This window comes from Antedon mediterranea, chromosome 10 (assembly GCF_964355755.1).
Source record: "Antedon mediterranea chromosome 10, ecAntMedi1.1, whole genome shotgun sequence".
In the NCBI taxonomy this organism is placed as follows: domain Eukaryota; kingdom Metazoa; phylum Echinodermata; class Crinoidea; order Comatulida; family Antedonidae; genus Antedon; species Antedon mediterranea.
In genome coordinates, this window is record NC_092679.1 from 2,979,207 (window position 1) to 2,994,361 (window position 15,155).

Consider the following 15,155-nt stretch of genomic DNA (forward strand, 5'->3'; position numbering starts at 1 on the left):
ATTTCCAGAATTTCGACTAAGATTATTCTTGCAATTCGTGAGCGTGACTGTTGTGCGACATTTTGTTGAGGTAAGTTGATTGAAATTACGTGGCAATTTCGGTATAAAATTGCTACTTAAATATGATCTCAGTTATGTAAATATAACAATTAACTAGTATAGCATTACTCAATTGATTTACTTAATTATATCGTTTTGTATTTTGATTTTTACAGGACATTTATCTACGAAACCGTTTTTGTAGCTTCTACAGTGTTCGTGTGCCACTGTAACGGCGCCACACCACACAAATTGACTTCCGTTCCTCTTTTGCATAGGAACGACCATTATTCTCGTTCGAGACAACTTGAATTGAATTTTTTTATGTCTTTGTTGGGATATCACGGTAAGATTAACTAGGCCTAATACTCATTTTGTATTTTTAGACCCTTTCCTAATTTGTAGGCTTATTATTTATTAAAATATAAATAAGACATTTATTTTTAAAATATTTATTTTGTTTAAATAATATTATATTATATAATAATATTAATAATAATATTATTTCTATCTCGTGCACTGCATGATGCAGACCGCCGTGAAAACCTCCTCTTGTAAATAAGTAAAAGATGTATTAATACCATCCATATGGTGACAAAAAATACTTGTGTAAAAATCTTACGTAGATGTTTGTTTAAATACGAAGACGTATAGTAGTATTAGGAGATCCCAGTATGAAACCTGTAATAAGTATAGCAACTATAATAGACGTTGTTTTTATGAGCCATGATTTTATTTCTACAGAGCCATTGGTTATACGAGCCAAGACAAGACCGCCTGCAAATTCTATAAAGCAGACGACGCCACTAGAAACTTGTATGTCCAGCTCAAAGTGTGCCAATCTACATCATCAACTGCATTTACATCAACAAACAAGACATAATATATTTAAAAATAAACACGTCGGTGATTCGTCGAGAAGATGTCTCTCAACGTCAATCGTAACATCACCGATCAATTCTACCGTTACAAAATGCCCCCCATCATAGCCAAGGTAAGGTTTTGGTCCGAATCTCTAATTGATCACCAAGAAAATAATATTATTAATTAATAATGGGATAAACAAATAGAATACTGAATAAAAACATTGAAACTTCTAATAATAATTGTATTATTCTACTTACTAATGATGATAATTTATCGTCCAATTCTAAAACTTGCCTTTTTTTTGTTTAATTGAGAAATTAAAGATGATTAAAAATTGTAATTTTTTCTTGCGTTACTTCAATAACTGAATCGTCATTCATTCGCTCATGACAAATTCATGATGAAATATGCGTTAAATAATTGATTGAATGCTAATTCAGTAGCTATGATATTTTCAAATGCCACTATAGCTGCGACTTTTACAGAAATAAATAATTTAGTTTTCCATATGATTTTTTCAGCTGGTCCCCAACCATTAAAAGGATAGAGATAATACATTATGATATATTTTGTACTATAATTATTATATAATACTTTTTCAATTGAAATAACCCTTACATTAAATATATAACAGTTTTTAACTCTATTAATATATTGATTATTTTTAATATTATGGTACAATACTAAAAAATGATGTACTTAATTATTCTATTTATTTTTTTAAATAATTATAAATTTGGTTTCTTTTCCCTTCTAGGTTGAAGGCAAAGGCAATGGAATCAAAACAGTAATCGTGAATATGGCGGATGTAGCCAAAGCCCTTAATCGACCTCCGACATGTAAGTTAGCGAGAAAGTTGATGGTCCTATTTTAGGGTCTTTTAATTGTTTATTGGTTATCCGCACTTGGCGGATAACCCCTTGTTATTGTCAGGATCTTTTTTTTTTTTTTTTTATTTTTTTTCTTTTTTTTCTTTTTTCTTCTTTCTTTCCCAGAATTTTGTTGCGCGTGTATCTCTAAATCTTCTTAACATAACATTGTATAACTTTATCAGAAGATTGACCTCTTACTGAAGATGTCGTAATAAGGTTTTCGGTCCCGTCCGAGTTGCGCAGCGTAAGTTACGCGTGATTTTATGAATTTCAATTATTGATCATAGATTAAAAACCAAAAGTCATTTTGTATTGAAACTTGATGAAAATTTAAGTCATATTAAGCGCAAACTTTCTATGAATTAAAAATGGCAGGTTGTGCAGTAAGTTACGCGCGCACGCGCGTTTAAAATTTCAAAATGTGAAAAATCAACTTCTAATCAACTTTCTACGCGTTTCATGTCATTTTGAGCATTTCAAAAATTCCTACACGTGCGCAATTTTTTTACGCGCGCGTGCGCACGTAACGCAAAAACATCATTTTTTGGCTTGAATTTTGTTTTTCCTGTCTTTTTTTAGTAGATTTACCAACTTTCAAACAATTTTGACTAAAAATCACGTCATACGAGCACGTAGAATTGAAAAATTTGCGCGCGTTTTTGATGAAAAAGTTAAAAAATTCGTGAAAATTATGCCTTTTTAAAAAAAGTCATAGATTGTAAACTACGTGGTGAACTTTTTTAAAATTACATATTCTGGAAGTTGATTAGTTGTAGATTTCGAATCATGCATCGATATGGCGAAGCGGACATTGTGACGTCATCGTTTGGCCACTCAAATATGAAATATAGGATTTTTGTCTCTTTCGTCATAGCTCGTCACATTTAATAGAGCGCATCTCCCCTTATCCGTATTCCATTGCCCTCTATTTTTTATATTGTCTAGGTCAATCAATTATCTTTCGCATGATTCACCATTTTTAACATTTTTATGACGTCATCTTGTTCAAAAGCGTCAATAACTTTGGTCCCTTATTTTCACCTATTCTGAACTGTACGTAGTACATATACAGTATATAGTACATACTGTATATACTCAAACGTGACACAAAATAGAGAGCGCACTAACATTTTTTCAATGTCATTAATCGTTTTTTTTTTGCGCGCAATATTCTAACGTATGAAGTGCACGTGCCTTTTGCGCTGCGGATAACCTAACTCGTCCGTAGTGACGAGTTCAAATCTAGTCTTTTTTTTCTATTTTCTTCTTTCTTTCCACGAATTTTGTTGCTAGTGTATCTCTAAATCTTCTTAACATAACATTGTATAACTTTATCAGAAGATTGATCTCTATCTGAAGATGTCGTAATAAGGTTTTCGGTCACGTCCGAGTTGCGCAGCGTACGTTACGCACGATTTTATGAATTTCAATTATTGATCATAGAATAAAAACTAAAAGTCGTTTTGTATTGAAACTTGGTGAACATTTAAGTCATATAATGCGCAAACTTTCTATGGATTAAAAATGGCAAGTTTCACAAAAACTTACGCGCGCACGCGCGTTTAAAATTTCAAAATGCGAAAAATCAATATCTAATCAACTTTCTACGCGTTTCATGTCATTTTGAGCATTTCAAAAATTCCCACGCGTGCGCAATTTTTTTACGCGCACGTGCGCACGTAGCGCAAAAACATCATTTTTTTGCTTGATTTTTGTTTTTCCTGTCTTTTTTAGAAAATTTACCAACTTTCAAACAATTTTGACTTAAAATCACGTCATACGAGCACGTAGAATTAAACAATTTACGCGCATTTTTGATGAAAAAGTTCAAAAATTTGTCAAAATTATGCCTTTTTTTAAACAGTCATAGATTCTAAACTACGTGGTGAACTTTTTTATAATTACATATTCTGGTAATAGATGAGTTGCAGATATTAAATCATGCATCAATATGGCTAACCGGACATTGTGACGTCATCGTATGGCCACTCGAATATAAAATATAGGATTTTTGTCTCTTTCCTTGTAGCTTGTCACATTTAATATAGCGCATCTCCACTTATTTGTATTCCATTTCCCCCCATTTTTTTATGTTGTCTAGGTCTATCAATTATCTTTCGCACGATTCACCATTTCAAAATTGTGATGACGTCATCATGTTCAAAAGCGTCAATAACTTTGGTCACTTATTTTCACCTATTCTGCACTGTATGTAGTACGTATACAGTATATAGTGTATACCGTATATACTCAGACGTGACGAAAAATAGAGAGCACACTGAAATTGTTTTCAATGACTTAATCGTTTTTCTGCGCGCAATATGTATGACGTGCACGTGGCCTTTGCGCTGCGGATAACCTAACTCGTCCGTAGTGACGAGTTCAAATCTAGTTTTTTTTTTGGTTATCCGCACTTGGCGGATAACCCCTTGTTATTGTCAGGATCTTTTTTTTTTCTATGTTCTTCTTTCTTTCCCAGAATTTTGTTGCTAGTGTATCTCTAAATCTTCTCAACATAACATTGTATAACTTTAGCAGAAGATTGACCTCTATCTGAAGATGTCGTAATAAGGTTTTCGGTCACGTCCGAGTTGCGCAGCGTAAGTTACGCGCGATTTTATGAATTTCAATGATTGATTATATATTGAAAACTAAAAGTCATTTTTTATTGAAACTTGGTGAAAATTTAAGTCATATCAAGCGCAAACTTTCTATGGATTAAAAATGGCATGTTTCACAAAAAGTTACGCGCGCACGCGCGTTTAAAATTTCAAAATGCGAAAAATCAATTTCTAATCAACTTTCTACGCGTTTCATGTCATTTTGAGCATTTGAAAAATTCCCACGCTTGCGCAATTTTTTTACGCGCGCGTGCGCACGAAGGGCAAAAACATCTTTTTTTTGCTTGATTTTTGTTTTTTCAGCCTTTTCTAGTACATTTATAAATCTTCAATCAATTTCGACTTAAAATCACGTCATACGAGCACGTAGAATTAAACAATTTGAGCGCATTTTTTATGAAAAAGTTCAAAAATTTTTAAAAATTAAGCCTTTTTTTAAACAGTCATAAATTCTAAAATCCGTGGTGAACTTTTTTTAAATTACATATTCTGGAAGTAGATGAGTTGTCTTTCTCGAATCATGCATTGATATGGCTAAATGGACATTGTGACGTCATCGTATGGCCACCCGAATATAAAATATAGGATTTTTTTCTCTTCCGTCATAGCTCGTCACATTTAATAGAGCGCATATCTACTTATCCGTGTTCCATTTCACTCAATTTTTTTATTTTATCTAGGTCAATCAATTATCTTTCGCATGGTTAACAATTTTTAAGATTGTTATGACGTCATCATTTGCAAAAGCGTCAATAACTTTGGTCACTTATTTTCACCTATTCTGCACTGTATGTAGTACGTATACAGTATATAGTGTATACCGTATATACTTAGACGTGACACAAAATAGAGGGCACACTAACATTTTTTCAATGGCATAATCGTTTTTCTGCACGCAATATTCTAACTTATGTGTCATGCGCGTGGCTTTTGCGCTGCGGATAACCTAACTCGTCCGTAGTGACGAGTTCAAATCTAGTTAAGGTTAGGCTGGTTACAAAATGCAGGTTGAATGGTGCTGTACAGTATGCTATATCTAGTAGCTTGCATGCTAGGCTGCCTATAATATGTAATTGTCCTTGTGGTAACCCTGGTTAGTAACCGTAATTGTGACGGAGATCAAAGGAAAAAGACCTAGAGATAGACCAACCAAGAAATGAAGGAATAGCATACGAAATGACATTATCAAGCTAGAAGTACTGTTACTAGCAGAAGCAGGAAGGATGGCTAGAATGACCTTGTCGGAGGTCATGAAACAGATGGCCAGCCACAGTGAAATTTCCACTCATGCTGATTAGAGCTAAAGTTAAATTATTGAATTTAAAGAAAATTTTAATTAAATGGTAACTTTTATTTTCCCAGACACTACCAAATTCTTTGGTTGCGAGTTGGGAGCTCAGACCCAGGTAGATTCAAAACATGACCGTTACATTGTGAACGGATCGCATGCAGCTGCTAAACTGCAGCTAATGCTGGATTCATTCATCAAGAAATTTGTGCTTTGTACAGAATGCGACAATCCTGAAACAAACCTGGTAAAAACATTTCTTTTTTCTCTTGTGGCCTTGTAAAAACTTGTTTCTCTTGTGGCCTGATAGAAATTGTATATTCTTAAAAAAATTATAAATTTTTTCATATTGCCAAGGAGAATAAGTGAGTTTATTCACTGTTCTTCCTCAGTCGCAATCCTGTTTCCTAAGACAACACCTGCACTCCAGATGTTCTACAAAAAAGGCGTATAAAGACCAATTTACGAGCAGAAAGCAGCATAGCTTGTTCCGCATATAATCTGTGTTTATGGTAAATGGTCATAAGCAATAGCATAGATGCTATATTACTGTTGCCGCTCGTCTGTGTAAATTGGCCTTTAAAAGAAGAAAAACACTGTCCTTGCTTTGTAAAGTTGATATTTATAAACAATCATTTCTTTATCCTTTTGTTTTTCTTGTGGTATTATAGATCATTAAAAAAGAGCGTATTGGTAAGGTCTGTAAGGCTTGTGGTCATCGAGCTCCAGTGGACATGAGACACAAAGTGACCACCTACATGACTAAACATCCCCCTGAGGAGTCGAACACGCCAAAGAAGGATAAAGAGAAAGCTAATAAGGGCAAGAAACAATCAAATGGTGTCGCTGAGCAAGATTCTGAGATTGTAGCTCCTGAACGAGTATGTAGTTCTTTCATTTTGTAAAAATAAAATAAAAAAATTGTAAATATACGCATCCAAGAGCGAGTAATTTTGGCAATTACAGGTTAGATAAACTATTTAATATTTTATCATGCTCATTTGAAGCTTAGGGAGTTGCAACCCTGGCTCTAGGTCAGGGTTAAACCCTGGATCTTAGGATAGGAAGGCAAGCAAATTAACCACCAAGCTACAGCTCCACTATTTATATTGTTTTATAAGGGTTTTTAGTGATAAACATAAGCCAGAAATGGCCACATTTTCACCCTTGTTAATAAGGTATAGTGCACATTTCTTTTCATTCAATAGAACTAATATTGAACGGCACCTAATGCATTATTAACTAATCAAATTGCAATGGTACAATCGGGTGCATTATAAATTGCAATAATGAATACTTTTGTGTTTTAGGATGACTATAGTGATGATGATAAAGATTGGTCTGTGGATACCAGCCAAGCAGCTGTAGCTGAGAGAATGAAGGACTTGACGGACGGTGCCAAGGGGCTAACCCTCAATGATGACTTGGAGAAAACACAGGCTGAACGAATTGATATCTTCTACAAGTATGTGCAGGTATGTTATGAATTTATTATGATTTTAATACGACTAGGGCGAGATTCTTAAAAAGTGGTTTTCACAGATAAGAAACTGTTTAAATTTGAATACTATTTTTCTAAAGCTCTGTCTACATTATCAAACTTTATTTGAAAAAAAAAATGTGATGTTCCCAAATACGGTAGTGATATGCACAAATATTGTAGTGATGATAGTGTAGACAGAGCTTTAGCCTAGGTGTGAATGGTGAAGACGGCCACATAGGTTCCTTTATCCAAAGCTCAAATTGTTAATATTGAAATTATATTTTACTACAGTACTAATAACAATTGAAATGTGAGACAAATAATTGAGGGCGCTATTAATGGCGACAAAGGCGAATCAAGTTTAAATGATGATGACTAATAATTATGTTTTTAATTTCAGAAAATGAAAAGCGACAAAACCATTTCAGAGACTGATTCTGACAAGAAGTTGCTAGCTGAGGCTGAACGTCTTGAAGTGAAAGATAAAGCGCCGTTGGTTCTCGGAGAACTGCTTCTAGACACGGGCATTATCGAACAGTTGAAGCGATACAGGATTCACTTCCTCAGAGTACGTTATACAAAAAGAGCATTTTTTTATCCTACCATAAGTCAACAATATACATATATTGTCGCAAATTTGATTTTAATATTGTAAATTTATTATTAATATTTCTATTTTTGTAATTCTTTATTTTATTTTGCTTGTATTGTTTGTCTAGGGTTGGAGAGACTCGCCCATTTGCGATAGTTGTCTCCTCAGTGCTCCCTTTTAATGTTTCACTGAAAGCAATAAATAATTTTTAAAAAGACCATTAGAAAATGTTTATAAATTGACCTTTTTCAGTTCACTCACGACAACCCGAAGGCTCAGAAGTATCTTCTTGGTGCGATTGAACAGTTGTGCGGTAAGGTTTACACCGCTCAGCTTATCGCTAAGGTCCCCCTGATTCTTCAAAAGCTCTATGAGCTGGATATTGTGGACGAAGAGGTGTTTGTTGCTTGGGGTAGTAAGGTAAGTTTTGTAGATTTAGAATTAATTTTTGCTATTTGTTGGTTCAGGTTGGTTGGGCTTCTACAGTGAAACTAATGTCACATTTGATATACTCTACAATAAGCAACAGAATGTGCTGAGCTATACAATTGGTACAGATTCAAGGCACTCTTCAACCATTGTTCTGGTGGTAGAACAAGTCGTCTCAGATGAGAACTCAAAACTGGAGGTCCAGTGTACACATCAGGCTAATGTGCACTTTAAAGAACCCAGTACATCTTTTGGAAGAGTACTGGTCCATTTGATAGCAGCACTTGACACAAAGGGACCCTTAGGGGAGTAGAAAGTTGTGGTATGGTTCCTCCACACCTGTGCGCAATTCAGCCCTGTAGGCTGCAAGTCGCTGGTTTTTCCCACGTTTACATTTAAAATGTCAATACATATATATACATATGTTTTAATTACAAACACTTATTTGCAGCCAAGCAAAAAGTATGTGTCGAAGGAGGTGAGCCAGGATTTGATCAGAAGAGCTGCTCCATTCTTAAAATGGTTGGCAGAGGCTGAAGAGGAAGCAAGTGAAGGAGAGGAGGAAGAAGTCCAGGTAAGTAATTAAAATATCAGCAACTAAACAACGCAATATATAATTATCTAAACTGTGCTTCTATCAATGGCACTTGTTAACCCTTTTATTACCGATTTTCTGAAAATAATAACGAACCCCTATTCAGAGGACGCCACTGTTAAGAGAACACTGTTGGATCCTGAAGGTGACCACCCTAAAGCTCTGCCTACACAACTTTATATGACAAAAAAAAATAATGTACCTATATATGTACACGATGATGTCATATCACTACTATATTTGAGCATATCACTACCATATTTGGACACATCACACTTTTTTGTCAAAGTAGTTTTACTTTGTTTGATTTTCAATTTCTTTTCATTTGTAGGTGTCTTTCTCATCGATGAGTACTGGTTTGGAAGTCAAGACCGTCAAAGATGAATCAAAGCCTCCTTCTGCTTTTGCCGAATCTGATGAAATAAATATTGATGATATCTAAACTAATGCTGAATATGGAAACATCACCTGAAAAAAAAGTTTCACAAGAATCTGTATTCATATATATATGTACAATTATTTTACTGTATTGAGGTTAATCTACTATTGTTGTAGCTTAGCCTACCACTATGGCCTACTGCAATTTCATAATGCTATCTACATTATAACAATAACAGTAGGTGTTCCACTATGGAGCACCCTTTACTTCAGCAGCTGCAGTAGAAGCTTTTTAACACTTTTCAAACCAATTTTTAAAAATCTTAACAATAATATAAAGAGTAAAATACTACGTTGCTGTCTGTCACAATGCATCAATCACATCTGACATATTTGATTGTGGAGTTGGTATTTATAACAATGCTAAGTTAGCACTTGACAAAAAAGTCAAGTCGTTTAACATTCAAATATACTGTATTTAAAATGCGCAAACATTTCCTAATCAACGTCAGTTGCGTAATTTCTGTTAATAGACAAGAGTTTTATTCAATTTATTTTTTATTTAGTAGTTAAGTAGATAGTGATAATTAGGGTTAATTAGTGTCACTTTTGGTATAAAATACTATATATATAGACAGTTGAATAGAAATTAATGTACTGTATCTGATTAAAAGGTGAATTTCATTATGACCTTTGACCTTAAATGCGCTATACATGTTTTGTTTATATTTCCAAAAGTTACACAAAAAAAACTATTAATTAATTTGTTTAAAATGCATGTTAAATTTTATGCAAAGACAAGTTTGGTTTAAAATTGAACAATGACAATTGTTTTAAAAATACTAAATTGTTCTACAAATTCAGTTTTTCTCTAGATATAATAAATAGTGTCTGGACTATACATTGCAAACAATTTGAGCAAAAAGTTGTTATATATATATATGGTGAACCAGCCACAACCTGTTGTTTTTCTCAGTATTTCAGTATCATAGAATGGTATTGTATGTTATTAAAGTTAATGTCTGCTTTTATTGAGTGACACTGCTTAATAAATGTTGCATAATAATTATATTGATGACTTTTTATTGTTTTTAAACTTTTTATTTTAAACAAATGAGTTACAAAAGTTTGATTTAGAACTGTAGTTGGCCAATGCTTGCAAACACGTGGCATTACACTACCGGTTGGTGATATAAATAATATTAAATACATAAACAATTTTTTAACCAAACTTGCAACCAACCGGCAACTAGTTGACATAGCGCCCTCAAAAAAATCTATTTGAAGAGGGCGTACTTGCAGATCAGCTGGGATGACAACACTGACCTATTAATAGAATAAAAACATAAAATACGAAGAAAGAAGAATATAATATTTCATATTAGAATTCTTTGTTAAAGTTAGCCAAGATAGGTTCTGATATGTCGGTAAGACGTGCCACGCATGCAGGGAGTTGGTATAAAAGTTCAGGTAGGCTGCAATTTTCAATTCTGTTCAATCTAGTAAGTAGGCTAGAGAAAGAAAGGCCTTCACATCTGAAAATATCGAGGGCGAATCTTTCCGAACGAAGTGTCGAGAGTGATGAAAACAAAAGAATCAAAGAAAGGAACTTAGGAGGGTTGGAACAAATAGTAGTGGGCCTAGTATATTCATTTGCTTATTATAATATTAAATGACCTTTGTCATAAAGTGTCTTATTTACACAATGATTTACAATATTTTTTTTATTTTTTTTTTATTGTACTGTACAAAGCAGAAAGGGTATAGAAACTCTCTAGTCTAGTGTTACTGTTGGTTTTTATTGTTTATAATTTATATGTTTTGCAGGTCGTGTTTTATCAAGTGAATTGGAGGAATGGTTGAATAATGCGGATAGCAACCACTCGCCAGCAAGGGCGATTATTGCTCCGTAAGTTGGTAGTTATTTACAAGAATATCGGTCATGGTTTATTTAGACAAAATATACCCTTTGCTAACTTATAAACATTTAACTAGTTTTATTATTATTGAATTTTATATATTATTTATCATTATCTTGTGATTTTTTTCAGCCATGCTGGCTTTACCTACTGCGGAGCATGCGGTGCGCACGCCTACAAACAAGTTGATCCTACTCATATGTAAGTTGAATCAATGTGGTGAACTGCAACATTTTTCTACAAGATCACAGAATGTTCACATTCCAACACCTATTGAAATATCTTAATTCTCTCCTCAGAAAACGTGTTTTTATACTCGGGCCTTCGCATCGGTTTGCTTTACGCGGATGCGCGTTGACCCAAACTACTTACTATCAAACACCTCTTTACAATCTACGAGTAGACAAGGAAAGTAAGTAGTTTATTGCATCAAGCCTCGTAAAAATAGAACGTTTCATCATGAAATTATCTGTACCATTGCACTTATGAACATTTGTTATTTGTATAATAATCCCCAGCTTTGGAGCACAACAGGGCTATTATAATTTCTTATAGATATATTAAGTCAAGCTATACACAAAATTTAATAGTCTTCATGTTAATTAATTTGTTTTAAACTTTTGGTCAATTATCCTTATATGGTTATTTTTCCAGTGAATGAAACGCTTTATGCAACGGGTGGATTTGATTGGATGAACATACAAACCGATGAAGCGGAACATAGCATTGAGATGCATTTACCTTACATTGCTAAAGTGATGGAAAGGTAACATTTTTTTATATACATATTTTCTTGAGATGTTATATCATAAATTTTTAAAATTTTACAATACTTTACCTCATTTACCATTTATGTTTTTCTTATGGTCTAAAGTGCAATATGTTTAGCGATTTAAATAAAGTCCCTACCCTGTAATATACAGTACTATAGTTCATGGTTTATGATTATATTTTTTCATTCTGTACAGTAGGCCAGACTATATTTACAAAATGTTTAATTCTGATTGTTAAACAAAAATAATTGAGTGTGAATCATTTTTTTCTAAAAAAAGAACAATAAATAAAACTGTTAGGTCGAATTTTTTGCAAGAAATATTTCTTTTTTTACAGTAAACGCGATATGTTCACCATTGTACCTGTATTAGTTGGTTCATTGGACTGGAAGAATGAACAACGATATGGTCGACTTTTTAGCCAATATCTCGAAGACCCACAAAATTTATTTATTGTTTCCTCAGATTTTTGCCACTGGGGTAAGTAAATGTTTTAAAAATATAGATCAGAAAACTATTAAAAAAAGTCTGTATTATTTCTAAAAGTTTGATCAACCTATATAGTTCTCCTCAATTTTCGGTATTTAAAAAGTGTTTTTGTTTTGTTTTTTTAGGACATCGATTTGACTATGAGTTTTATGATGCATCATATAAATCAATTCACAAATCTATAGAAGCCTTAGATAGAATGGTGAGTTTTTATTTTTGGTTGCCAAAACCATTTTCTTGGTTGGCCAAACCTTTTTCTTGGTTGCCCAAACCATTTTCTTGGTTGTGCAAACTATTTTCTTGGTTGCCCAAACCTTTCAGAATTTTTAGTTGGCTACAAGCAAGAATTTCTGCAAATCCGTATACTGTATGTGTTCAGTGTGTGTTTATTACACAAACGTAATATTGTTTCCAAGATAAGATGATATTTTATTTATTTGGTAGGGTATGGATTTAATATCATCTCTTGATGCTCATGGTTTCCATGACTACCTAAAGAAATATTCGAATACAATATGTGGTCGCCATCCAATTGCTGTGCTTCTAAATGTAAGTAACTGATTTTTTTTATTTTCTTTGATTAAAAAAAAATACTACTTCATATGAAGAATGAAGAGGTAATACAGACTTAAATAAATAAAATGACCACAAGGTAAAGAGAAACATGGGTCTGTGTAGCATGCCATACATATTTTATCAGTAGCGTGCCATACATAGAAAATGTACTATAATATTTTAATGGAGATTAAAACATTGATTGTAAAGTTTTCTACACAGCAACTGCAACAAACTAAATAGGCAAAAGAATTTTTTATTTTTTTATTTTAGGCTGTAGAAGATATAAAATTGAGACGAGGAGGCGAAAACGGAATGTCTTTTAAGTTCTTAAGCTATGCACAATCCAATCAATGCAAGAGTAAAGGTGATAGTTCCGTTAGCTATGCTGCTGGTGCTTTAGTCTTCAGTTGAGGGCGCTCCAATATTGCAATATTAGCAGTAGGTAGATTTTACAGAAGACAGTGCTTGTTAGCATTTGGACTTCCAAAGCAAATCATGTAGGTAGATAGCTAGACACATGATTTGTTATTTGTAATTATTTAGATTGTTTTATTTGTTGTTGATAATACAAACCAACTTTGAAGTCACTGTAGCAAAAAAGAACAATAAAACAGTTTGCAGTTTAACATTAGCATTGAAGATAATAACAAAGAATTTTAATGATAAACACACCAATTATTTACCCGATTCTCAGTGCTGTATATCCACATCCAACAATATTTGCCCTGTATCATAGAAAATTTCCATAATACAGCATCACATCTATCACATGTGGTGCCTGTATCATGTAAGTTTAAAGGATAAGTTAGGGTCTATGATACTATATGAAAAGTGATCCTTTATTACACCTATGACACTGGGGAAATCAGAGATCAGGGTGATTTATGAACGAATCTAGTAGCTATAGCAAGCCAGCAATATGCATGCATGGGTTACTGTCTTCATCAGTAACCAAGGATGCTGTCTTAATCAGTAACCTAGGGTGCTGTCTTAATCAGTAACCTAGGATGCTGTCTTAATCAGTAACCTAGGGTGCTGTCTTAATCAGTAACCTAGGGTGCTGTCTTAATCAGTAACCTAGGGTGCTATCTTAATCAGTCACCTAGGGTGTCAGTAGTATGTACAGTGTATCCTTTGTGTAAAAAACAGTAATAGTAATTTCATTGCAATTGCTTTATTCAAGGTAAGGTAAGAGATATAATTGTTCTAATACCTTATCACATATTTGCCAAACGTAACAAGTTCTGATAGTATGAAAGCAATTTTATTTTAAACAAATCGCGAGAGAACAACACTAGCAAGAGGTCTGTTTTTCTCTGAATTTTATGCCCAATTGAATGTGTGTAATAAATAGGGAGATCAAAATATGTTTTAGCTTTTTGGAAGAACAATTGATGTATATGTTAGTATTAGAGGGTATTAGATTTACTTAATCTACAGATACTTTGCCTCTAAGTTAAGCTCAAAATATTAAAAGGCCTACATAGATTGTAGATGCTATAAAACTGTATAGAAATAAGAATATTTTCCAATTTCCTTGCAACCATAATCTTTGGTACTACTGTATATGTAAACCTATATTATGTGAAAGCTATATTAAACATTTTTATTATCACTCTCTTTTTAAAACGAGAAAGAAGTCGATTTGAGAATTTATAGTGTGCACTTCCACCTTTACAACATTGATTTCGAAAAATTGCCATAATATCGGTTTTTTAAATTTCAATTATTATGCACACGCACACTTTAATATACACATGCACACTTTAATATACACATATTACCATATGCCCATATTGTCTTATCATCATCTTATAGGGCCATAGTAACTACTTATGAAAATAATCGAATAATGCGTTCTGCGCATGTGAATTGTGCAATAGTAACCACTTTTGACATAAATGGTTACTATAGCATAATAAACATGCGCAGAGTCGAATAATGCGTTCTGCGCATGCCAATTGTGCTATAGTCACCAGTTTTATAGAAAAATAAAAAGGTCGAAAATTGGTCCTTTTTTAAAAAATCCCTGTACTATAGTACTGGGAAATTTTCGAAAAATCGGCAATTTTTGACCTTTTTATTTGTTGACATAAATGGTTACTATAGCATAATAAACATGCGCAGAGTCGAATAATGCGTTCTGCGCATGTCAATTGTGCTATAATAACCACTTTTGACATAAATGGTTACTATAGCATAATAAACATGCGCAGAAGCGAATAATGGGTTCTGCACATGTCAATTGTGCT

The 15,155-nt window shown here is 33.3% G+C and overlaps 2 protein-coding genes across 2 annotated transcripts; both read left to right on the top strand.

The window, feature by feature from the left end:
- Positions 1 to 6: 6 nt before the first annotated feature.
- LOC140059777 (eukaryotic translation initiation factor 5-like) lies at positions 7 to 10,235 on the top strand. Its single transcript, XM_072105678.1, has 11 exons — positions 7 to 70; positions 216 to 385; positions 784 to 1,033; positions 1,664 to 1,745; positions 5,762 to 5,934; positions 6,359 to 6,568; positions 6,998 to 7,162; positions 7,571 to 7,738; positions 8,015 to 8,182; positions 8,643 to 8,765; positions 9,118 to 10,235. Exons 3-11 carry the CDS (start codon positions 962 to 964, stop codon positions 9,226 to 9,228), a joined length of 1,272 nt encoding a protein of 423 aa, XP_071961779.1. The 5' UTR covers positions 7 to 70; positions 216 to 385; positions 784 to 961; the 3' UTR covers positions 9,229 to 10,235.
- Positions 10,236 to 10,473: 238 nt separating this feature from the next.
- LOC140060089 (protein MEMO1-like) lies at positions 10,474 to 14,527 on the top strand. Its single transcript, XM_072106157.1, has 9 exons — positions 10,474 to 10,634; positions 10,992 to 11,073; positions 11,216 to 11,284; positions 11,383 to 11,495; positions 11,738 to 11,849; positions 12,194 to 12,336; positions 12,471 to 12,547; positions 12,790 to 12,894; positions 13,174 to 14,527. The coding sequence occupies exons 1-9, from the start codon at positions 10,586 to 10,588 to the stop codon at positions 13,312 to 13,314; spliced, it is 891 nt and encodes a 296-aa protein (XP_071962258.1). The 5' UTR covers positions 10,474 to 10,585; the 3' UTR covers positions 13,315 to 14,527.
- The last annotated feature ends 628 nt before the right edge of the window (positions 14,528 to 15,155 follow it).